Source organism: Sinocyclocheilus grahami, unplaced genomic scaffold (genome assembly GCF_001515645.1).
Source record: "Sinocyclocheilus grahami isolate Dianchi unplaced genomic scaffold, SAMN03320097.WGS_v1.1 scaffold152.1, whole genome shotgun sequence".
NCBI classification, from domain to species: Eukaryota; Metazoa; Chordata; class Actinopteri; order Cypriniformes; family Cyprinidae; genus Sinocyclocheilus; species Sinocyclocheilus grahami.
The window spans coordinates 1,254,208-1,279,745 of NW_015505331.1; the positions used below are offsets into that span (position 1 = coordinate 1,254,208).

The 25,538-nt window shown below is 38.4% G+C and overlaps 3 protein-coding genes across 8 annotated transcripts in view; 1 reads left to right on the forward strand and 2 right to left on the reverse strand.

Moving 5' to 3' along the window:
- Window positions 1-1,298: 1,298 nt before the first annotated feature.
- Window positions 1,299-12,038, reverse strand: LOC107592307 (RNA-binding protein EWS-like). Of its 3 annotated transcripts, none has more exons than XM_016281773.1 (16): window positions 11,968-12,038; window positions 11,046-11,082; window positions 10,899-10,950; window positions 10,577-10,733; window positions 7,406-7,589; window positions 6,664-6,929; window positions 6,396-6,534; window positions 4,043-4,080; window positions 3,616-3,645; window positions 3,013-3,125; window positions 2,774-2,903; window positions 2,503-2,604; window positions 2,288-2,414; window positions 2,059-2,156; window positions 1,733-1,949; window positions 1,299-1,635 (listed from the first exon to the last, which is right to left on the reverse strand). In XM_016281773.1, exons 1-16 carry the CDS (start codon window positions 11,981-11,983, stop codon window positions 1,599-1,601), a joined length of 1,743 nt encoding a protein of 580 aa, XP_016137259.1. In that variant the 5' UTR covers window positions 11,984-12,038; the 3' UTR covers window positions 1,299-1,598. The 3 variants fall into 3 exon arrangements, with proteins under 3 accessions (XP_016137259.1, XP_016137258.1, XP_016137257.1); XM_016281772.1 differs by having other exon boundaries at window positions 3,616-3,648; window positions 7,406-7,586; window positions 11,968-12,037; XM_016281771.1 differs by having other exon boundaries at window positions 3,616-3,648; window positions 11,968-12,037.
- A 306-nt stretch (window positions 12,039-12,344) lies between these two features.
- LOC107592310 (rhomboid domain-containing protein 3-like) lies at window positions 12,345-14,496 on the forward strand. Its single transcript, XM_016281778.1, has 5 exons — window positions 12,345-12,754; window positions 12,833-13,216; window positions 13,678-13,807; window positions 13,902-14,126; window positions 14,226-14,496. The coding sequence occupies exons 1-5, from the start codon at window positions 12,592-12,594 to the stop codon at window positions 14,386-14,388; spliced, it is 1,065 nt and encodes a 354-aa protein (XP_016137264.1). The 5' UTR covers window positions 12,345-12,591; the 3' UTR covers window positions 14,389-14,496.
- Window positions 14,497-14,994: 498 nt separating this feature from the next.
- LOC107592308 (EMI domain-containing protein 1-like) overlaps window positions 14,995-25,538 on the reverse strand; it is an 85,649-nt gene continuing 75,105 nt past the window's right edge. Inside the window, exons 10-16 of one of the 4 annotated variants that reach the window (XM_016281774.1) lie at window positions 23,792-23,881; window positions 22,163-22,215; window positions 22,020-22,082; window positions 21,891-21,935; window positions 21,702-21,746; window positions 18,353-18,443; window positions 14,995-16,828 (exon numbers count right to left, since the gene is read on the reverse strand). In XM_016281774.1, coding sequence (XP_016137260.1) covers window positions 16,692-16,828; window positions 18,353-18,443; window positions 21,702-21,746; window positions 21,891-21,935; window positions 22,020-22,082; window positions 22,163-22,215; window positions 23,792-23,881 — 524 coding nt within the window. In that variant the 3' untranslated portion in view covers window positions 14,995-16,691. Of the gene's footprint in view, window positions 16,829-18,352; window positions 18,444-18,639; window positions 18,725-21,701; window positions 21,747-21,890; window positions 21,936-22,019; window positions 22,083-22,162; window positions 22,216-23,791; window positions 23,882-25,538 lie in introns of those variants that run through there. The other 3 variants (XM_016281775.1, XM_016281776.1, XM_016281777.1) reach the window with 3 other exon arrangements.

Consider the following 25,538-nt stretch of genomic DNA (forward strand, 5'->3'; position numbering starts at 1 on the left):
CCCTTTCTTGTCTGTATGATCCCATAACATGAGATCTGAGAGCATAAGTGGAAATGTCTCTATTTTCTTTTTGTTTTACTTCCTGCTCTTGTTGCTTAACGTCAGGCAGTGTGCTCTTCAATAGCTTGGCCTGTGTGTGATTCCAACAGCAGCCCTGCAGCCAAAGGGAGGCCCTTGTTTTGATTTGAAAAGCATGGGTTGTTTCTTTAAGAGAGCTAGACAGGAGAGGAGGACACACAGCGAGAGGGATGAGATCATTCTTGAGGACTGGATGAATCAGCTTTTCTGTGAAAACATGCACAAAACCAGTTCATTCCACAGCTCTCCAGCAAATGAGCATTTGGCTCCTAGATGTCCATTAAAAATGCATTAGTCAGTGAAATTGAAATGAAACAGTCATTCTATGAAGTGAATTATTTTATGACTGAGAATCACCGTCGCTTAATTTAATTTATGAGTGTCATTAAATTAGATAAAAACTTAATATGGGTTTTGTAAAAAGGCTCCAAAGCTGGTGCAAGCACCATCCTGTCAGCTCCTGCCAACACTTCAATTAACAAGAGCAACGATTCAACAAGGCGCTTGGTGAACACATGCCAGATGCTTTGCAGACGAAGTAAAATGTTAACGTTCTCAAGCTTCACAGGAGACCAGTTTCAACTTGTTCGGTTATAGAATGGTTAAACGGAGCAGAAAACATGCTGCGTATTTACGTTTACAAAGGTCTTAAAAGAAACATTCTGCACAGCTAGTGATTGAACAGCTTTACATTTCACCCTCTAAAATTTGACTTAAAGGTGACTACAGTAACTGTGCATACTTAAACGCTGCACAGCATTTGATGATATTGAATTCTTGAAACAAACAAAAAAAGACATCTACTTATGATCACACAAAAGATTCAGATAAACCAATAATGTTCATCAAGAGGCTCTAATGGAGGCTTAGTCATGCTCTGATAACAGAGCTGGCATCATTTTACTTGGTACTCAGCTTATCACGCACATGGTAGCCATGGAATCAGAATTGGAACAAATGAGACACCTAATGGTTAAAGCCTGAACTGCACCCATTTTTATGGGAAGGGCATGTCATGAGATTTACACAAATGTTATCTTACGGTTTTGAAACGTCCTTTAAAAACAGCTTTAAGAGCTTAAAGCAACAAGTGGCTATAACACCCATTAACTAACTAATTTAAGGACACTGAATAGACAGCATGTATAAAGTAATAATTGCTGCCAGCTACAGTAAACAAACCACAATATGGAAAAAGATAAAGCCAATCAGCTAAACAATGGAGGTGGAAAAGTTTATTTTTTTAAAAAGTTCAAAGTACATAGTTACATAGAGAGAGACATAAGACAGACATCCCCAAAAACGTTGACTACAGGGCAACTGAGTATCTTAAAAGGAAAAAAGGCCATTACTGCATACAAAAAAGCAACCTCAAGGTTTAACTAAAACCACAATGTGGTACTGAAATTAAAAAAGGAAAAGCAAACAAAAAAGATTGCCATGTATAAATATGGAATCATAAATAAAAATGACTTTAAAATTTTCCTCTATGTAAATTTCCTTTTGCTTGATGCATGATCTCAGTAGGGTCTGTCTCTGCGCTCCTGACGATGATCCCTGTAAAATAAAAGAAAATGTATCAAGTACATGAAGCACCACACAGACTAAAGCAGATTACATTTATCCTGTTATACTCACAGTAAGTGACGCTCACCTCATATCCATCTTGCCTGGGGGTCCCATGCCTCTCCTGCCCCCTCTGTCCATGGGAGGACCACCCCTGCTACCTCCTCTGAATCCACCTCTGTCCATTCCACCACGGCCTCCTCTGAAGCCGCCGCGATCTCCTCCCCAGCCTCCACGCATGCCCCCCGGACCACCACGATCCATTCCCCTGCCGCCCCTCATTCCACCCCTGCCACGATCACCACCTGAATATACAGTTAAAACAAATCATGCTTTTCTGTTACACAACACAAATCTCAGTCACAGACACTTAAGAGACCAGCTGATGAGGGAAGACTGTTAATCTGTGTGTACCTGCAGGGGGGAAGGAAGGAGCTCCAAGGCCTTCAGGTTTTGGAGCTTTACATTGGTTACACTCCGTTCTCCAGGAGAAGTTTTGATTTCCACATCCACTGTAATGAGATTTGAAGTAGACAGCCAGAAACAGACATCAACATCGTTTTTATGCTTATTCAGCAGGCTTCATGTATTGCAAAATAGATGCCTCATATTTTGTTTGCTTAAACCGTTATGCATAACTCACGGGCTGGGACATTCCCAGTCTCCAGCTCTCTTCTGCACGTTGCCTCCGGGAGGCCCGTTCCAACCCATTCCACCTCGAGGGCCTCCACGAGGGGGGAAACCACCTCTCTCTCCTCCTCTTCCCATACCTGGTGGCATATAATACAAAGCCACCATTACAATACAGAAACACCCTCCACTTGAAAGGATTCATGCTGGCTTGAGGATTCATCATACCTCCACGATCACCTCTCATTGGCATTCCTCCTCTCATACCCCCCATCATGGGTTTCCGGCGAGCCATAGACACCTTTAACCTCCGGCCTTGGAACTCCTTACCTGAGGTATGAGCAGCAGGTAAATGATCGAGAACATGTTTAAAAGTGAAAAGAGCTCTTGAGTGGAACAGGCAGAATAATGTCAACCAATTGACAACTCACGGAAATAATCTGAACGTGACACGTTAAAGTTAAAGAGGCATTCAACAATAAAAATGTAAGAAACCAACCATCAAAGTATTCAACAGCAGCTTTGGCAATGGCAGGCTCCTCATAGGACAGTGTGGCATCTCCCTTCGGTTTGCCAGTGTCTTTATCCGTGTAGATGTTTATGGCTGGTTGGTTTAAACGCCGATTTATCTATGACAAACAAAAATGGCTATAAAAATGGAAACTGTCACAATAGCTGAATTGATGATAAAAGGCTGACATTGTTATTTAGAATGAATCTAGTCATGTAGCTTCTCACCCGTATCGATCCACAGTGTTTGAAGAAGTCGGCCATCTCTGGTAGAGTTGCATTCTCAGTGAGGCCTGTGATGTAGATGGTGCTGTTCTCAGAGTCCTGCTCTCCTGGATGCCCTGTGTTAATGAGAGAGAATCAAATTTAACACTTTCATATCCATTCAACTTACACTAGGGTACAAAAAAATTTCACTAAAAAGTCACCAAGACTTTTTGAAAGAAGCCTCATGCTACAAGGATGCATTTATTTGATCAAATATAGGTAAAACAGCAATATTTGAAATTACAATTGAAAATATTTTCTATTTTAATCTTTCAAAAATAAATGTAGCATTGTAATGGAAAAGCTGAACTTTCAGCAGCCATTACAACAGTCTCCAGTGTTACCGGAGCCTTCAGAATTCATTTTAATATGCTAATATGGTGCTCAAGAAACATTTATCAATGTTGAAAACAGTTGTTGCTGCTTAACATTTTTGTGGAAACTGTGCGTGCGTGAATTTTCCCAGATTTTAATAAAAACCTCAAACTGCACTAACAAATTTGAAGTCTTGTCACTTTTGTAGAAATAACTGCATCCTTGGGGGATGTCATTTACAACACATACCCATGTCACGATCCATTCCACCCCTCATGCCTTCTAGGTTTCCATGGATCAAAGAGAAAGACAAGAAACTATTAGGCGATGACATTACATCTTAAAAGCAAACCTGCCCATCTGCCAAGACAAAAAAACCTGCGAGCAGTATTAAATACATTGAGATGACCATTTTCAGGATTACCCTTGACCACAATTGATTCTCAGAATGAAATGAGGAAAAAAAAAAAAACAGATTTAAAAAAGACGCTTCTGTCAAAGGACATGTCTCAACTTTTGAAGAAATCCAAATAAAAACCATTAGGACACTTTTTTTGTTTAGTTTTTTTGGTTAAAAGTGGCACACCAAATGGAATCTGTTAAGGACACATAGGCGTGAATGGCCTCTAAATTAACACAAGTGGACTAGCCAATGGAATACGCTTTAAGAACTTACCACCAGGCTTATTGAAGCCCCCTCTGTCTCCAGCGATGCTAAACATGAAGATATGAAGGCGATATTCCTTTTAGTCTCCAACCATAGGACTTGAGTAGGAAATGAACACAATATTTCCCTCTAACTTTACAAATGCCCCATGTGACAAATGTAAATAAATGGGCTGCTTCATGACTTCTATAACATGTTATATGGTATTTAACAGTTTGGTTGCACCAATGTAGAACGACATCCACACAGGACCAGAAATACATTGCCTTTTTGTAAACCTTTTTTAAAATGGGAAGAATTGCCAAGTTAGCTTGGTGCCTTCATGCTTAGGGCTACACCCAATATAAAATGAATGTTGAGGCAAATTTTAAATACAGCAATCCTGTTGTGGAAAAATCCCTTTAGCTACTTCAACCAGAATTAAACCAATAAAACATCAGCACTGAACAAATGTACACTCATAAATTTATAGTACAAATGACAAATGTTTACAAAGGGTGATAAGTACATATATATATAAAAAAAGAAATCACATGCTGGTTTAAAAAAAAAAAAAAAAAAAAAAAAGGATTCAAACATTAGCTAAATAAAAAAAACAATCAAGAAAATTCCCCATGGTTCTTTGAGCTGTCGCCTTTGAAATGGAAAAAGGTACTTAAAGAATAAGTACAGCTGTTCTTACATCGATCTCTGATACCTGCAGCGTATAAATGTGACAAAGAATGTTAAAACAAGACCTTTGAAATCAGAAAACAGTTCACAAATGCAAAAATATTTTAAAGGGGTCATAGGATGCGATTTCAATTTTTCCTTTCTCTTTGGAGTGTTACAAGCTCTTGGTGCATAAAGAAGATCTGTAAAGTTGCAAAGAATAAAGTCTCAAATCCAAAGAGATATTCTTCATAAAAGTTAAGAGTCAGCCACACCTACCTAAAACGGCTCGTTCCAACATGTCTACCTCACTATGTGGGAAGATTTGCATAATGCGTTTGTAATGGGTGTTAATGTTTTTGTCTCGTCGCTCCGGCCGGACAGGGCATCAACAGTATGGTGAGGGGCATAACATTTCCGTCACACGCTTGAGGTATTCGGCCAATCACAACGCACTGGATAGCTGGCCAATTACAGCACACCTTGCTTTTCAGACCGATGACCTTTGTAAAAATCGACGCGTTTCAGAAAGGCGGGGCATAGAGGAGAAACAATAATGTACAGTATGTGGAAAATAATGTATTATCCCCCCCACTTTAAACCTCAAACACATTATTACACCAAATAATGTCCTTTTAAGCAGCATATGACCCCTTTAAGTACATGAAATTGTATAAAATTTAAATATCAGAAATGTTTAATAGCATGCTCACCGTCCCTTGAAACATGAATTCAGTTGGACCAGAAATAACTTGATTTTCCTTTTTCTTTTGGAGTCAGTGATTTCTTACTAGTTTTATGGGTTAACAAAACCAACCTACTGAGAAGTGTTTCAAAAACGGTTTATGCATAAAACTAAATTCTTACCTCTGGTTACCAACAAAGTATTTAAGTGTATGTATCCATTAAATATTCAAGGATTCTGTTCAAGTTTACTGCAACCACTTTATTTAAAAGATCAATTCTTTCAATGCTGAACGAACCCTTCTGCTTACATTCACCATTTTGAAACCCGATTACTTTCTGCATACTTTGTCGACAAAGTTCCATTCAGAATTTAAAGCCCAGTAAATAAGGATAAAACTTAAATGTGTGATCTTGATCGTGTGCCACCATCTGCTGCGATAAAATTACACAGTAAACTACCCCTTTTTCCAAGAAAAATGCATGTTTGCACATTTCCCCCCCCCCCCCCCCATTCAAACTACAGTTGTACAGATCCTCATACAGCTTTGGAAAAACCAAAATGTTGTAAATTTAATAGGCAGCTTACGGCAACAAAAGAAATTAGTTTAATAAGAGACCTTTACACCAAACAAAAACTCAAATCTTTGACACCGTCACACTTGAAATAACCGTAGTAAAGAAAAGGGAAAGACCAGTAAGCCGTGAGCTTTGCAAGAACAAATAAATGAATTCCTCAGTCTTAGAATAAGTATAAAAGCATTAAATGCCCCTCCAAAAATGTAATCATAACAATAATGTTTTGCAATATGTAAGACCAAAATAAAACATCCCTGCAACAATACCTTTGTGGTATCATAGAAACCTCTACAAATCAAATTATGGTTGGATGAACTACACAAGAAACTCCACTCTTCTTAGACACCTGTACATACAAACCCTGTGTGTGGTGAGTGACTCCGCTCAGTGAAACAAGCGAGCGGAAGAGCACTGAACAGTTAGTGACATTAAGAAAGTCTGAACTTACCCCATGCCTCCGCGGCCCATACCCCCACGCCCCCGAGGACCTCCACGATCATAACCATCTCTGCCAGAATCTCCTGGGTATCCACCCCGCTGCTGTGACCCTGGGTAGCCTCCGCTCACACCACTCTGACTGTAACTGTCTACAGGAGAGATCACACACTAAGCATATGGCCTTAATTTGATAAGAAACTTACTAGAAAATTAACAAAAAATATAGTACAATGGTTTCAAAAAAAAAAAAAAAAAAAAAAAATTGAAAGCACTCTTACTATAAGGACTTTGCTGGTTATATTGATTTTGTGATGCACTCTGCTGCCCATACGGAGGTTGACCGTAAGAACTGTTCCCCTGAGGGGGGTAGGCAGCGGTTGGGCCTTGCTGGTGCTGCTGAGTTGGCTGTCCCTGCCCATAGCTGCTCTGCTGCTGTTGCCCATAGCCTGGCTGCTGAGCCTGGTATCCACCCTGAGGCTGAGAATAAGCTCCAGGCTGGGAATAGGCACCTTGGTTGTAGGCCGGCTGGCCACTTGCACTATAGCTGCAAAATAAAGGAATACCAAAAAAAATTAAAAGCATTTGAAATGTGCGCACACACACACACCGTACCGTTCAAAAGGACACATGAAATGGATCAAAATAGACAGTAAAGACTTATCATAGTTACAAAAAATTTAAACAAATTTAAATAAATGCTGTCCTTTCGAACTTCATATTCATTCAAAACTGTTCCCAGAAAGATATGGAGCAATGTTTTCAACATTGATAATATTAAGAAATGTTTCTTTAGCATTAAATCAGCATATTAGAAATATATCAGCATATTATCAAAGAGGTTGTTTATGCTCTTACACATTCACTACAGAAAGAAACAAAAGGGGATTTGCATGGGAACTATGCATTTAAAGTGGCCTTCATGCTCTGGAAGTATGAAGTAAGAACAGCATATGGAAATACTGTGGGAGGCTTCATAATAGTATCCCGTTGATGTGATGCTCTAAGAGACGGTCCAGTTACCTCTGAGGAGCGGAGGCAGCAGGCTGCTGGCTGTAACCAGTATAGGCCGGCTGGGTGGAGTATCCGGGCTGGGAGCCATAGGAGGCCTGGGCGGCAGGGGTCGCAGTGGAAGTGCTGTAGCTGCTGGCCCCGTAACTCTGCGCAGGCTGATTATAAGCTCCTGGCTGTGCTGTTCCATACGCTGCTGAGAGGGAGAATGATTTAACATCAGCTATGAGAATAATTTGTGCACCTGAACAACAACATGACAAGAAATAAAATGGTGCACTTTAGAAAGTAGGAATTTCCGAGCTTAACAACTAAAAGGCGTGGGAAGTATTAGTCACAATTGTCAACACATTTTCAAATTCAAAGTTTTTGCAATAGATCTACTTTTTCAGATCCTTTTAACTGCAATACACCAAGACACTTTGCACTGCTTGCAAATTTCCTCGTAAAGCTTGTGGGTCTCTGCATTTCTCTGAGAATCAAACAGAAATCATACTTAATGAAGTGTAGAATATTGTGCATTAAAGGAATAGTGCACCCAAAAAAAACAAAAAAGAATGCTGAATATTTACTCATCCCATCCAAGATGTAGAGGAGTTGGTTTCTCCATTAAAGCAGATTGAGAAATTTAACAATTACATCAACCAATGGATCCTCTGCACTGAATAGGTGCCATCAGAACGAGCGTTCAAACAGCTGATAAAAATCATAATCCAAACAAATTCAGCCCATCAAATAATGTTCTTGTGAAGTGAAAAGCTGCATGTTTGTAAAATCCATCAAGATATACTTGACTTCAAACTAGGGCTGGGCGATATGGCAAAAAAATTTAATCGATTTTTTCAGAACGCTTGACTGATTCTCGATTTTTAACTAGTCAACTTGAAAATGTTACAAATTTATTTTAAAGTTCACCACACATGAAGTTGTCACCATGTACAGTGGGGAAAATATTAATTTGATCCCCTGCTGATTTTGTAAGTTTGCCCACTTACAAAGAAATGAAGGGTATGTAATTTTTATGGTACGTTTAAGGTTGATTTTTTTCTGTGGTTGGGCCTTAGTTACGGAACAATCTGCCGCTTGAGATTAGAGTGGCACCTTCCCCATCCATTTTTAAGTCTCTTTTAAAAACACACTTGTTTGATCTGGCCTATTAATATCCCATTCTTATTACATTGTATTATAGTCTTGTTTATCTGTCATTCCTTTGGTTTTAAATTCATGCGTTTTATTCTTTCTGTTTTATGGGTTGATTTTAATTTACAGCACTTTGGTTAGTCTTGTGGCTGTTTTTAAATGTGCTTTATAAATAACTGAACTTGAACTTAATGTATAGAGACAGAATACCAACTAAAAAAAAATCCAGAAACAACGCATTATAGAAAGGTTAGAGATTGATTTGCATTTCAGTGAGTGAAATAAGTATTTGACCCCCAAGCAAAACATGACTTACTACTTGGTGCAGAAACCCTTGTTGGCAATCAGAGGCAAGACGTTTTTTTGCAGTTGGTCACCAGGTTTGCACACATCTCAGGAGGGATTTTGATCCACTCCTCTTTACAGATACCGTCTAAATCCTTAAGGTTTCTTGGCTGTTGTTTGGCAACTCGACGTTTCAGCTCCCTCCACAAATTTTCTATAGGATTTTAGGACTGGAGACTGGCTTTTTGTAAGTGGGCAAACTTACAAAATCAGCAGGGGATCAAATAAATACTTTCCCTCACTGTAAATGTTAAACAAATAACTTGTTAACGTTAAATATCTTTGCAAAAAAGACGCATGAACAAACTACATCCTCTACAAACTTGTCTTGTACATATATGCTCAGAAATAATACAAGGAAAATACTTAAAAAAAAAAAAAAAAAAAAAGTCAAATTAATTCAAAATGACTGAAGGTATAATACTAGTGGACTTAACTAGGCTATAAATTATCTGTAAAAACAATGAACAGCAGCTTTCAGCCGGTAACCATAATGCAAACATGAACTAGTTGCATACACTAGCTGTTCTTTACAGGTTTTTATTCGATGGCTGCTTTTCCACTGGTTTTTCAATATAAACATGGACGTGTTTGACTGTTGCGCACGCGTCTATTGCAGCGCCTCATGCATGAAACAGCATTCTAAAAACACGGCGCTACCATCTTCCTGCATTTTTTCCTATTCCACTGCCCATGTTGCATCTTCGCCAACACAAGTGCATTCTGTGTGAATGGCATCTAGTGATATATTTTACTTCTGGTCCTTCACAGAACACTTCACACGCGAGTGGTTAATCACGTGCGCCGACATACTGTTGGATCACTCTTTTCTCTTTACTGTTAACACTGGCATATTGTCAGTGTCAAATTCTAATGTTTAGTAATATTTCTATTCAAAATCGCGATTAAATTCAAATTAATCGAAAAAAAAAAAAAAATCACACAGCCCTACTTCAAACCATTGCTTCCAGCTAAAATACAGGTCATCTATTTATAATACGCAACCCTCCAGTGGAAAAAAAAAATCATCCAGTCTGAATCAGGAGAGAAATACACAGATGAAGCATCATTTACAGCGAAAATGGTCCAAAACAGTTGTAAACATATGTTGGTGGTTTTTGATGCTAGAGGACAACAGGGCGTGGACTTTCACTGGAGGAAGCGTTATTACTCATATTTTGGTCAGCAGTGAAACACCTTGACAATGGATTTGTTTCTTATAAGCATGCACCTTTTTTGCTTCACAAAACATAAATTGATGGACTCGAATCGAATTGATTATTTGTTTGGACTGTCTATCAGCTGTTTAAACTCATTCTGATGGCACCCACTCACTGCAGAGGATTAATTGTTGCGCAAGGCTTCACAAAACATAAATTGATGGACTCGAATCGAATTGATTATTTGTTTGGACTGTGTCTATCAGCTGTTTAAACTCATTCTGATGGCACCCACTCACTGCAGAGGATTAATTGTTGCGCAAGTGGTGTAAAGTTAAATCTCAATCTGTTCCGATTAAGAAAAACATACTTACATCTTGAATGGCCTGAGGGTGAGTAAACTTTCGGCAGATTTTAATTTTTGGGTAAACTACTGCTTTAACTCTGGGGCATTTCAAAGCTGTGCAGTCATGCTCCAGTCACTAGGACTAACAGGCAAATATACTGGCGTAACAGTGAATAAGCGTTGCCTGCAGACCTGGCGCTGCTGCTGCTGCGGTTGTTGCTGCTTGTGCATATGAGGATCCATACTGCTGTTGTGCATACGCTCCAGCAGAGGGCGCTGCCTGACCGTAGGTGGACTCAGGTGCAGCAGCGGGTTGAGCATATGAGGCATAATCTTGCTGAGAATAGGCCTGTCACAAAAGAAATCGCTGAATTACATGCCACTGTATTCTTTTACACAAAGCATTAGATACAACAACCAGGATTGCTTAAACGTTATCAAACAAGTACACAGCATGTGTGGGAGTTTGACATTGCAAGTCCCAAGGCTCCACTAGTTGAAGTGTTAGCCTTACCTGTGCAGTCTGTCCATAGCCCTGAGAAGGAGGGGTGGTGTATGAGCCATACCTGTGTAAAATGTGCATTATGTATTATTATTATTTTAATAAATGACAAGCAAGCATCGTGTTGAGAAATACAACATTTTATGGAGGTGGACTTACGACTGCTGTGCACCAGCCTGGTTGTAGCTGCTATAATCTACAGGGAAGTAAATGACATAAGGTTAGAAATCCTGCAAACACCGTTCCAGCTGTAAAACACCAGGGGGGAAAAAGATGTACACTGACTGCACATCTAGCGTTTTATTAGTCCAAAAACGATGGGACCACCACAACACAGACACTGAGTGCAGCCCCTGCTGAATCCCAGCCATTTAGTTGGAACGAAGCTTAAATCAACAGGACAAGCTTAGTTGTTTAAAGCGTTTAAGCATTCACAAGAAACAGGGGTCCGTGATATTGAAACACCACACTAACATTTTAGTTAACGTTAGGGAAACGTGATAAATTTAAGACAACCATGCATTTTAACGTTTACGATGCCGCGTTACTTTAACTCTAAAACTGACGACGACATACCGTCGAAAACAAGACTTGCAAGAAATCAAATCTCAGGTGCAAGTTTGTTTTACAACGCAAGAGTGCGAAACCAACACGAAACGTTGTGTTCGTCGCGGTGGCTGCGCTCTCTATCCCGCTGTTTTTAAACCACGCCTGCTAACGTTAGCTACTGACGGTTTGCGTAAGTACGAAACAACGAGCTCTGGTTTTAGGCACTTAAAGAACAAAAACGTATTTGTGTAAATTATTTCCTGGTGTTGTGAATTTTGCTCTTAGCATACTATAAACGAAGTTTCAAAACCGGTGGGGTCGAGTTAACGATCCGTTAGCTTCAACCGACCACTCTGACCTAAAAACACAAACCTGAGGCCGCGTGCTCGAGGACTGTTGGTTATACAAAAACACCCAAATTCTTAACATTATTTAAAGTTTACCTCATTTGTGGCAATTTCTAGCAATTGCAAAGTACTGAAATTCTAAAAATTTAAACAACATAAACGAAGGAAGAAAAAAAAAAACTCACTCGAGACTGACGCCATCTTTCCGTGGGAGAACGTACGCAGTGTGGACGACTGTGCAAGCGCGACGAGCGCGCATGCGTGAAATCAATATGGAACGTACCAACACACCAAGTGTAGAGGGCGGTGGATGTAAATGTCTGCTTGTAATTGTTAATATGTTATTTGCCTGGTTATCTATACAATTGTGTCGATCAATTGTGATTCGGTATGAAACAGTTTTATATAGTTTAACAAATCCATAAATATACGTTTATAACGTTTTATAAAACATATTCGGGTAACGTTACCCCCCCCCCCCAGGCCCTTGCCCGTAAGAGGAAGTTATTCGCTGTCAAAATAAAAGGATTGGCAAATGACATTGATTATTGATGTACCTTGGTCTTAGCTTACTTGTATAAGTAAATTAAAATAAATTGGATATTTGTGCACCTTGTAGTAAGTACACTCATTGTTTGTTGAAGTGTCTGTTAAACAGACCTCAATATGCTAGCGTCGTAAACTGGCAATGAAGTGAAAGTGGAAACATGAATACATACATAAAGAGACTCCTACCCTAAGCATATATCTAGATATATACTTGTAATGATAGCAACCCATCAGGTGATGCGTTTTTCAGTTTTCTGACAATGCTTGACCGTCTCTTTTCGGCATGGATATGGTTTGGATCAAACCGTCCAGGTTATTGTAGTGGAACATTTTTAATACTCTTATTAATTTTGTTGACTTGGCTCTGTGGTATTCACGCCAGTCTAAGTTTAGGACCAGGCGGGGATTTTCCTGGATTTTATGGTAAGCGATTCACGAACGTATAGGACTATGATTCTAGATTCTAAACATTCAGTTCCTGATGTTCCTTTTGTATTGCAGATTTAATCTTCTACGCCTTCAGTAATGAGGAGTTAACCTCATTTCTCCACAACCTTACACTGCTGCTGTGGATCGGGCCCTGTCAGGAGAGAAGATGGAGCACTTTTGTCTTTCTAGCCCTCTCCTTTATCTCCACTGTGCTCCTTCCTCCTATTTATGCCCTCTTTCTCTTTGTAACCGGGGATGAAGCCAGCAGGGTCAGTGGATACTCAGCCACACACCTTGCCCTGCTCACAGCTCAGTGTCGGCAGGTGAAGCAGAGGAGAGTCCTGCGCTTTGTTCCTGTCTGGTTCTTGCCTTGGCTCCTCTTGATCCTCGACCTCTTCCTGCTTCCCAGTGCTCCTGGCCTGCTGCACTTTTATGCCATTTGCCTGGGACTCAGCTGTATCCTTTCTCAACTTTTTTTGACTCAAAGACTCCCCAATGGCCAACACAATATTCAGAGGCCCCTGATATAGGCTATATATATCTCAGATATTTCTACTGTAATTATGACAATGTTTTCAAACTTTATTATTAACAGAAATTGTGGTTAAAGGGAAAGTCCACCCAAAAATGAAAACTGTCATCACATACTCACCCTCATGTGATTCCAAACCTGTTTGCTAAATATTTTGAAGAATGGTAATAAGCATATACAACCTATATATATATATATTCATAATATTTATTATTATTTTAAATAACAATTTAATAAATAATTTTAAGTCATCCTGCAGCCCCCTCATATGTTTACTGAGCTCCCCCTGGGGGAGAACCACTACTTTACACTAATATCATTTTGCGGTGTAAATTGATCTCTTTATAAACTCTGTATAAAGTAATGCCCTTAATATATTATACAGACAATAATGAGTTAATTGAAATACTGGAGCAGATAGAGAAACTGGGTGCTTGTGCCTGCTTGCCAAAATGGGCCTACATCCCTGTTACCTCTCATCCACACCTGCCAGTTTACCACAGCACCTCAATAAGGTTATTGTGAACTTTATGCTAATATTTTCCATTTGTTATCTTATATCACATCATGTAACTAGAATGAATGAACTTTATTATTGTTCTGTAATAGGCCAGTGTCATTGATTGAGCCATCAACCAGTAGATCCCAACTGGAAGATCATTCAGCATGGCAGCATTCTGTATCTGAGTGGCATCAGGAGCCTTTAATGGCAACCGATTCACAGTTGTTAGAGGAGGAGATGCTGAGAGCAGGGATATTAGCATCACTCCACGATGCACCCGAGGGTGTAGCGGACAAATTGGAAGTACCCAAGTCCTCAGTATCCTCTATAAGGTTAGTGTATACTGTAAATGAGTGTTTCTTCAACTATGGATAACTATAATGATCTCTTGAATGCTTAAGTTCATGCTGTGTGTCTAAACTCACTTTCAGGTTGCAACAGCTAGAGAAGATGGGCTTCCCCACAGAGAAAGCTGTTGTGGCTCTGGCCGCTACAGGGCAGCTGGATGGAGCAATCTCTCTGCTTATTGATGACCAGATTGGGGAGGAGGCCGTGGTCATCTCAAAAGGAAAGAAGTCATCATCAGCGTCATAGCTCAGGGATACCGCTTCAATTTGAAGCTGATAGCATTGCCCTTACTCATTCCATTACTTTAGGAATAGTTCAACCAAAAATAAAAATTTGCAGAAAATTCACTCACTCTCAGGCCATCCAAAATGTAGATGTTTGTTTCTGCATCGGAACAGATTTGGAGAAATTTTGTATTACATCCCTTTGCTCACTAATGGATCCTCTGCAATGAATGGGTGCCATCAGAATGATAATCCAAACAGCTGATAAAAACATCACATGACATCCACGTGACTCCAATCCAACAATGAACATCTTGTGAAGTGACATCTGTTTTCACTTGTAAACGCTGTCTGATCGGTGCTTATTTCTCTCCTGATTTAGACAAAACTTTTTCACTGGAGAAAGAAATATTATGAGTAGAGGATTGATTTGAAATTAAAAAGTCTTGATTGATTTGCTTTTCGCTTCACAAGACATTAATTGATGGACTTGAATCATATGGATCACTTGTGGATTATAGTGATGTTTTATTAGCTCTCATTCTGGCGACACCCATTCACTCCACTATTGAGCAAGTGATGCAACGCTTCAGAATTTCTCTAAATCTGTTCCGAAGAAGAAACAGACTCATCTACATCTTGGACGGCTTATGGGTGTGTACATTTTCATTTTTTGGTGAACTATTACTTTAAGCAAGGCATCAATCCGCATGGTGAACTGTTACTGTGTATTTACTACTTCATGACTTTTGGGTGTGCAACAAAAAATCCAGTGGATTATGGGTGGTGTGGAAAATAATGTTTATATTATGGTGTTGGCAGCTTTTATGATGAAAGTTTAAAGAATGGAAAAACACTATACAGCAACCAAACTGTCCCAATGGATGAGACATGGACGTTCCAAGAAACCTCTCCACGGATATGCGGTCATTAAATCCACATGAGCAGACTGTCAGTCCAGGAGAGTCATGCGCATGTGTCAGAATTTTAGTCAAGGTTTCTTGGCTACAGAATATCCTTCATTAAAATATTACAAATTAAACGTTCAGGTAGGATTGTGTATTGATAAAAACATGGATTGTCTTAAAAATAGAAACACACTACAAAGTTTATTTAGTTTTAACACCAATTGATAAGAGACTGCACACTGGCAAGACAAATCCACACAAAGAGGCTAGAAATGGAAAAATACAGGTGACGTTACATGGATTAGTATACAGAATAAGGAAAACATCAATTGCTAATCTATAAATAATTAATACAACAATATTTATATGGGAATACAAAGACATGGAAAGGTATTGAGGAAGGAAACCAGTCCTATGCATGTGCATGTAAATGTGATGGAAAGACATGCATGAAATACAAAACAGAATTCAAGTTATACGAGTAGTTTCCCCACTTCCCCCTTGTGCTTCAGTCGGGTTTTGTCTGTGTTATGGTTCAATCTCCTCACACAATTGCACATTTTTTATTTTAAGGTTACTTAATTGTTGTCCTGAACTAGAGGAGAATCCTAAAATTGAAGTCAGAACCACTTAAAATCATGCTCAAGGGCATGTTTTAACAAAAGATTTTCAAAACATTGAAACAATTTGTTTTCACTAATTCTATTATAATTGAATTGTCTATACATGTTTATGTCCTAAAGTTGTCCTTTCTCTTAAAAAAACAAAGTGATTCTCTATAGTGCATTTAATCCAAGGAACGGAATATGAAATCAGTTTTTTATCAGTGTGGAAAGTGTGGCGTTTGGCTGAATAGCAGAATCATTATGTGCATTTTTGTCATACAGTACATTTGCTGAATTTACTATGAGCTCCTAACAGCAGCTGGAAAGACTAATAATATGGTTTGATGCTACTAAAAACGTTCTTCATCTTCATCACATTTTGTATCCTTCTTACCCCAAATTTTGTTAAATAGTTGTACAAGCACCAATACTGTTTCTGTATATTGTATTTTAAAACATGTTTCCTTTTCATGTAAAACGAGCATCTTACAATAGGTTGACAAATTTCTTCTGAGACTAATTCTGTTGGTTATGCCATAAGTGTAACACAACATGAAGGCAAACCACAATGATTTGCCAGAGGAGAGGTGCTAGGAACCCGTGAGTCCCATTAGAGGTGGTTAATTTATACAGCACCATTTGTTCTTCCCTGAGGTGTCTCCCCCGTCTTGATTATCCGGAATATTCCAAAGCGGTTGGATCTGTAGAATGTGTGTGTCTCAGGAGACTTGTGTAGTTGTTGCCAGTTAAGCTGATTTATGGATGTTGAAATTGAGATGGAAACGATGGCTTCGCTCTTTGGAATATGCAGACTACTTCCCTCGAACCTTGGTCTCAGCAGTGATTAAGGGAGAACTGAGTCGGAAAGATGACATTCTTGCCCTCTTAATCCGGTAGGCATCTGGAGACGATGTGCCAAAGAAGCCATCTCCTGATCCTAGATCTGGTTCTGTTGAAGGAAGAGAGAGTGAAGGCTGCTAAGTGCTAAACTTTGTAAGTGGCTGGTATCAAGACAGTTGATGAATAATAGTCCATTGATTCAGTTTATTCTAAAGGGGCATATAGAGATATTATGGAGATCATGTTATAGCATATTGAGATGAAGAAGGGTGGTAACAGGGCTCCAGACTGACTAAATTGTTGCAAAAATAAATTGTGACAATAATTTAAAATTTAGGAACTATTAGTGATGGTAATGAAAAGATATGAATGAAAAGTTGCATAAACTTTTACATTGTTGTGTGAGCATTGATGCATGGGAAACATGAACAAATGACTCTAATTAAATCATTTTTTTGGTGGTTTGAATTAGATTTGTTCGTTTTGTTTTGTTGTTGTTTTTGGGAATATGTCAGAGACTTTAATCAGTCTATTTAATGACCAGTTGTCCATATGGAAATAATTAGCGATAATTGTAATTATAGAAGTCTCAAAACGGAGTTCTGCTATAAATATTTATAAATTATATTTTAAAAATCATTCTTATATATATATATATATATTTTAAAATATTACTGATTATTGTTTAGCACAGTAAAGTCAATCTGTGAGGCTGAATCAAACTAAATACTTAATGTTGTTATTATAAATTAATAAATGATACTTTACAAACTATTTTAATGTTTGTTTGTTTGTTTTTTTAATATTAGGTCCATTTAAATGTTTCAATCAACTGTATGGGAAACTTTGTTGATAAAAATAACAAACATATTTTTCTTTAGTACAGTACAGTTCATTAAGGTTGTATCAACTGTAAGGGAAACTTTGTATGGGACTGTAAGACAGTCAACAAAATATCCCCCCCCCCCCAAACATGAATAAATATTCTTACAAAATGCATGAATATATGTCACAAATTCGATCATGATAACTAGAAAACCCTGGTTTGTATAACTTCTGAGCAATTGCTTCTTTATCAAGCAATTCCCTTATTTGACAAATAAGAAATAATTTGGCTCCTATAAGTGCTGCCTTTTAGTAGATCATTTCAACCTAGTCATTTTTGAGTCTAGAGCCCTGTGGTATTGCGTTGTTTTGGTGGGTAATGATGGGTCTTCAATCAGAGGAAGAAGTGTGTAAAATCTTTACTAGTAATTCAAGGGATGCTGGTTCAAACTTCAGAAGGGCTGATTCATGAACTATTGGGGTGATTTACTGCGGTTCCCATCATCACACTGCATGCTTGAGAGAGGCACTGAAACCAGGTTGTTGCAGCAGCTTTATCTCCATAGTAAATATAGCATACTGTAAGTCACTATGGATGGTAACGCATCTACTAAATACCTAGTGGCTGCATATCATTAAAATCAACTTAATGAGAGTCTAGTAACTGGGAAACACTGCTGGAGTCTGACCCTGGATGGAGTCTTTTTTTTTTTTTTGAATTCATATAATCCTTCCTGTGTGCTGATCTTCTAACTGGCCAGGAGATGGCAGTAGATTGACTTGCTAGACGAGCGGAGGCGGACATTACCTGGCCAGATGATCGCCTCCAGCAGCTGCACCCTGCGAGCCAGCAGCTCTAAGTCAGCTTGCAAGTCTTGGAACTTCTTCAAATTAAAGTCCTATCAAAGATCAAGAGTTTTTGACAAGCATGGTGGGGGGTTGGCCTTGTGGATGGCAGGTTGAGTACTTGGCCCCTGTCCTCCGCCACACTTGCTTTCCAAAGATGTTGTTGGGTAAAAGATGCACTGAAATCTCTGACCCCTGATTATAAGTCCTTTAAAATGGACCTAAATCTACTTCTGGCCTCCTACTCACCATGGATACCTATCATAGTCTCGAGGATTAAAACCCTCTCGGCTAAGATCTTCAGGGCTTCGCGGATTTGGTGTATCCCATCCCCCTGTGGAGATAGATACAGCCGTCAAGGTATTGGGCAAAAGCCAAACAAAAGCGCTCGCCAAGATGCATAGTCATTCTGTTAATCAATTACATTAATCTCAATCCATTACCATAGTTAGCAGGTTAGGTTCTCAGTTCCATTCACTACAAAACTCCAGTTAACTACACATCAGATTTAGCTCTGCCTGTCTTTTTTCATTTTTTTCTTCTGTGGCCATGCCATAAGTTTTTACAAAAGAGCATGCATTTTTTTCGGAGGCCAGGCCAAAGGCCCCTTAGAGCAAATCAAGACCAAATGTTCAATCATTTTAGATTTAAACATGCATTTAACATTCCCAGTATACTCAGACTATGTTACTGAAAGAACAAGAGGTGAGCAGCTTTGTTCAAACTAAAGAGCTGTTAGAGTCATCTGGACAATTTTTGCACTCAGTTGATGTAGACACACTTCTTTAGACTGCTCATCTCAAGGTAAAATATGCTCTTACACCAAAGCCACCATAATAAGTTTAAATTGGAAACATGTCTATCAAATACTGGTGTCCAATCAGAGCCAGTAAATCATTTACATATGATACATATAAAATACCTAATGAATTCTGACCATGTAAAGTTCAAGGAATTATGGTTGGGTATCAATAAAGATTTCCCGATTCAGTTCACTCATAACCTCCATTTCATTTACATATTCAAGAAAGTCTCTCTCTTGATACTGTAAATTATACAGGTCCGTTTTCCAGACTGATTCAAACCAGTAGCATGTCGAAATAGCTTGTTCGTATCAGGAATAGGGAAACACTGATCACGCTGCACATTTTAGATTCATTATAAAGAACCGACTCATAGGAGTCATTTGTTCGTAAATCAGATTATACTGATCGTGTTGTATGTTTGCGATTCATTAAAAAAAACTGACTCATAAGATTCTATGATACGCAGTACATTTTGGATTCACTAAAAATAATCAGCACATAAAAGTCATTTGTTTGTCCAATTTCAGTTAACGTAACCAGTGTTTTGTTTTTAGAATTATGTTACTAGGAATAGGAATTATTAATAGGAAAATCAATATTTTGACCCTGCCCTACAAAGAATCAGTATACTTGGACATCAAAAACAGATCTAACGGAAAACCTTTGTGGTATTTTACAAAAAAATCAGCTGAAATGCTTAGTTATGTGGCTTTGGTGGGCATTTCGTGAACAGTGTAAAGAAACTGGTCACATAACGGACATTCTACACAACAGTCCCAAGCTCAAGCACACGTTAGAAAAACAGCATTACTGATGAATTCAGGAATATTCAGGTTATGAATGTAAGGCTTATGTAAAAGTTAGTGCCTGTGAGAGCAGGAGGTAGATCATCTAGCCAAATAAAACAGCAAATAATATAATATCATTACTTTAAAAAAAAAACATATTCATTAAGGGATGTAAGTATGGCTATGGTCCAGAATCTTTCTCCAAGGTATTATATGAGCGTCATGTTGATAAATGTAAAGAGATTAATCTTCAAATAATTGTATGGTCTTTATACATGTTATGTATACATCTCTAAGGATTCTACATACAGCAAAGAAGCTACACCTAAAGGATATAATGAAATTATCTGTCTTGTAATTTATAACACAAATCTTCTGGGTTCGGCAGGCCTTGCGGAAAACCATAAATCAGTTTTCTGTGAACTAAGAGGCTTTTCAAGCCTTTCACAATAGATTGAGTATGAAAACGTGATGCAATTAAAACAGAACATTTGTTTGACTAGTAATCGCTCAATGCTACAAACTCAAATCGAATGGTTAGATGTAAGTTAAGGAGGCAAAAAGGAAGATTACAAGCAGCGCAATGAGATGGGATCATGCAGCAATGCACTGTGGAACACTGAGGGATAGCTGTATCCATCCACACACCAAATCCCTGCAAATGCTAAAATGGAGCATATACACAACACACAGACCTTACAGTTTTGCAAAGATGTTTGTTCTTATTTCTGCCCCCCTGTGGTTTTGACCCAGAGGTTTGGTTGCTGGACAGCCCATATTAATACATTTACAATGGTGTACACAAAGGTTATATCAACAGTACAATGTTTCTTCTTTGTCGTAACAGCACGACAAAGCAAAGATTTAACTTTTCTGTGTGTTGTGTATATGCCAGAGTTGGTAGCTAAGAGATTGGTGGCTGTGAAAGGCAGCCATGGAGACAGTAACGAAAAGGAATCAGATTTAGAGGACAGGGGAAACACTCCGAGACAGCCCCAACCACCAACCAATCAAAATTAAACATCAACAACATTAACAACATCACTGCACATTCTGAATAGAATATACCCTTGTATGCTAACCTGAGACTAGTTCAGAAACCCCTAACCCCACCTTAGACAGCGAGAAGCCAAAAACTGGTCTCAGATCAGCTATAAAGGGCAACCTCTTGTTCAAAAACATATCGAAACAATACCAGTGCACACAAAACCAAGACATATAACAGTGTGCTAACAGTGAGTACTGTAAGTAAGCAATGAACAGCATTTGTGGAGCAAATCCTTTCAGTGGAGTTTTCATTCGCTCTTTAATTTTGCTTAGATTTTTCACAAATTTAAAATGAGAAAATCAGTCTGCACCCATTTCTCAAGATGAAAATTCCACTGATGGATTTAGCATGATCATTGATGTTAAAACACAGATGAATGGCAGGATGAGCAATGAAAACCTAAAACCAAGAATGACAAAAACATCATGGCAAATGTCAAAATCCCTTACGTTTAAATCGCTCTAGAACAACGATAAGCAGGTATAAGGAAAGAGATTATTTCTGCATTAAAATCAATGCATTTAAATAGATTTTAAGTGAATGACATTTTCCCTGCACTCGTGAGGCTCAGGGACTGATCATTTCTCTCCCACACTCCCTCCTGTAAAGGTTTAGCAGGAGCAAGGAGTGAGTGTGTGACTAACAGGACTCCTGATGGGTCTGTCTTACCGGAAGACCTTTCTCCCCCGGCTCTCCTTTAGGTCCCGGCACTCCCTAGGAAGAAAAGGTGTCAATAATGATCAATTTCTCACACAAACTTAATGTACGGCTTCAGAAGACTTGTGACAAAGTCATATGGTCTACTTTTGTAGTGCTGTCCTTATTCTTTTTTGATCAGGTAGAAGGTGTGTGTCTTACCGGCTCTCCTTTGAACCCTCTCTCTCCTGGATATCCAAGAGGTCCCTGTGGAGGTAAATTAAGGGTGAGAATTGCACAATATATTCAGGCAGCATTGCACTCTGGGTAGGTTTATGCTTATGCACTCACTCTTTCGCCTCGTTCGCCGTTTGGTCCCACAGGGCCTTGCAAACCAGGAGGTCCCGGCTTTCCCTGATTACATGAGAAAAGGATGATGTGATTAGTACACACACAAATTCACACACTCACATAAGAAATAGCCTATAACTTACAGTTTGTCCCATAGGGCCTGGTGGTCCACTGGGTCCCATCGGTCCTTGAGGACCTGCAAAAGACACCGTTAACATATTCGAATAAAACACTTCATGATCTCACGTTATGGCATTGCACTGACATGCAGCTCGAAACAGCAAATGGAAAATATTGTGATGGCCAGCGTGATACTCAAATGATAGAATAATGATAAAAACGGTCCATTCAGACCAAATCAAACTGCTAGAGGCTCACTTTGATTTGTAAACTTTCTGCAACAAGTTTCTACAATTGAAATATCACATTTGATATCAGTATACCTGATGGATGCTCCTAGGGGAAAACGTATTTGAACATAAAACAAGAACAACTGATAATTAGAAGTAACTCAATAAAGTAGTTTTGAAATTATGGATATATGATTGTCTGAAATGATGCAGGAACCTCTAACTGAAATGTGCAGGTGCATCTCAATAAATTAGAATGTCGTGGAAAAGTTCATTTATTTCAGTAATTCAACTCAAATTGTGAAACTTGTGTATTAAATAAATTCAATGCACACAGACTGAAGTAGTTTAAGTCTTTGGTTCTTTTAATTGTGATGATTTTGGCTCACATTTAACAAAAACCCACCAATTCACTATCTCAACAAATGAGAATATGGTGACATGCCAATCAGCTAATCAACTCAAAACACCTGCAAAGGTTTCCTGAGCCTTCAAAATGGCCTCTCAGTTTGGTTCACTAGGCTACACAATCATGGGGAAGACTGCTGATCTGACAGTTGTCCAGAAGACAATCACTGACACCCTTCACAAGGAGGGTAAGCCACAAACATTAATTGCCAAAGAAGCTGGCTGTTCACAGAGTGCGGTATCCAAGCATGTTAACAAAGTTGAGTGGAAGGAAAAAGTGTGGAAGAAAAAGAGGCACAACCAGCCAAGAGAACCGCAGCCTTATGAGGATTGTCAAGCAAAAGCGATATCACCCAGCAAGCATTATTTAACAATTTAAGGCTTTAAGACTTTGAAAAAATCGCTTCACAGAAGGAAAATGATACTTGGTTTGTGTCCAGAAACAGAATAAAACATAGAATTCTCATTATACACAAACACTCACAATACTTCACATCCCACACATTTTGTATTCATTGTATTAATTCATACTGAAACAATAAGTAATTTAAGACAGGCCACAAATAGTAAGGCAACTTTGAGTTTAGTGATATTTTTGTTGTGTGATGTTTTCAATATTCATTTTACAGTGTGTAGAAAAGTAAAATGTGCCAATATGCTCAAGAATAAATGAATGAAAATGAATAAATGCTGGAGAAAAAAACAAAAAATGAAGTTACTTAAATTCAGTGAGTATGTGGCATAAATTCATCAGATTTTTATTTTTTGTTTTCAAATCAGGCTTTGAAAAGCTTAGTTTAAACTTAGTAATCATCCATGGTATAAATGTGCAATAGTGAAAAATACTTTAAAAAACAAGTCAAGTCACCTTTATTTATGTATTTATGTGTTGTATACGATACAGATTGTGCCAAAGCAGCTAAACAGTGTTAAACGGTGTGTCAATAATGTGTCAATAAGCCAAACTTGATTACATGAGAAAAAACAAGAAAAAAATCATTCTGATTCACTGACCTGTGGGTCCAGCTGGACCTGGTGGTCCATGTGAAGGGGTCACTCGGAGGTCAGGGAAGTTGTTATGAAGCAGACTGTCTTTTTTCAGGCCTGTAACAACAAGAAAACAAAAAATTAGGGATCCACAGAATGTTCGGATAACGAAATTATTCGGCCGAAAATAGCAACAAAAAAAAAGCTTTTTCGGTGTTCGGCCGAACAAGCGAAAAGACCGAATAAATTGTACCGAACAATGACGTGACGTGATCAAATAGCAAAAATAGTCAGTTGCTCAGTCACATTTTTATGTATTTTTACAAAGCATGTGACATATTCGTAATGAGTCTCATTTATAAATCTGCTGTTGTCAACAAAAAGAAGCATTGAGGTCTTCCTGTGTGTTTCCACCAAAATAAAAGTTGAGAAAAAGCAAGAACTCCATCAACTTTTGTAAACGTTAGTATTGTAATTTTACTGTTGTTCTGTAAAATAAAATAAAAAGTAAGACAATAATAATTATAATAATAATTACAACAGCTCTAGTAATACATTTATTATAACATTCACACATAGTGTTCATATTGGGATCTGTAATATTTTCTAATGTTTTAAAAGAAGTTTCTTCTGCTCAGCTAGGCTGCTTTCATTTAAAAAAATACATGCCTTATTTAAGAAATATGATTTTACTGACTTATTAATTTTAAAGGTGGGGTACAATGCTGTTGTTTACACTGTTAAAGAGTTGGCTTCTCATGCTAAGACGTATACGAGGATGGAACTCCTTATATGGGCATTTCTCCCGGAAGAGCGCACCCGCGCTCACATCGACCAGAGCGAGAGCAAGATCGCGCCCATGAACGAACTTCATCCGGCGGCAGCGCTGCACGGGACTTGGTCAGGAAGAATGTCTCCAAAGAAGTGTGTTTTTGGTTGTAAGGGAAAGATAACTTTGTTCAGCTTCCTAAAGAACCCAGCGTTATGTAAAACAGTTTGATGCTGGATTTGCACATCGTTTGATACTGAAAGATGGAGCGGTCCCAGCTATAAAAGATCCCGGTCATGATTCAGAACTGCAGACGGTAAGTGAAACAGCATCAAATGTCTGTTTTGTTGTTATTCGGCGCTCAAGTGCTCGTCACTCTTTAGCTCCGCCCACCGCGCGCCTCCAGGAGCTCGGCTTTTCCCAGAGAGAATTGTAAAGCTGTATATATCTTTTATAAATATGATCAAACTAAAGACTTTTTTGGAGTACTACTCTATAGGTACTCAAGATTAACATGAGATTGGGTGAAACTGTGTGTGTTATGCCCCCTTTAAGTTAAATTGTGCTTTGTTGGTATAATGTCTGCTAGAATGTTAAAAAATGTTCAGTGTTAAATATTTTTTAATTATTGTTTTGTAATTGATTTTTTCTTTGAAAAGCAAGACAACATAGTAAAAAGCACATTTTGGCTATTTAATTTATGCAATGGTGAAAAAAATTGGAAAAATAAATGGGGGGGAAAAAAAACTCGAAAAACCGTGTTCGGTATTCAGCCTTCGGCTTTCGGCCCAGTGTTTCATTTTGCTCGGATTTGGCTTCCGCCAAGAATTTTCATTTCGGTGCATCCCTAATAAAAATTACAGGGGTCATATAATGCGATTTAAATTTTTCCTTTCTCTTTGGAGTGTCACAAGCTCTTGGTGCATAAAGAAGATCTGTAAAGTTGCAAAGAATAAAGTCTCAAAACCAAAGAGATATTCTTTATAAAAGTTAAGAGTTAACCAC

Coding starts and splice junctions, on each gene's coding strand:
- LOC107592310 (XM_016281778.1), top strand. CDS start 12,592: ATGCTTGACCGTCTCTTTTCGGCATGGATATGGTTTGGATCAAACCGT. Junction 12,755..12,832: donor GGATTTTCCTGGATTTTATG/GTAAGCGATTCA, acceptor TTTGTATTGCAG/ATTTAATCTTCTACGCCTTC. Junction 13,217..13,677: donor CATTTGCCTGGGACTCAGCT/GTATCCTTTCTC, acceptor TATATTATACAG/ACAATAATGAGTTAATTGAA.
- LOC107592307 (XM_016281771.1), bottom strand. Junction 10,734..10,898: donor GCTATGGACAGACTGCACAG/GTAAGGCTAACA, acceptor CTTTTGTGACAG/GCCTATTCTCAGCAAGATTA. Junction 2,904..3,012: donor AACACTGTGGATCGATACGG/GTGAGAAGCTAC, acceptor TGTTTGTCATAG/ATAAATCGGCGTTTAAACCA.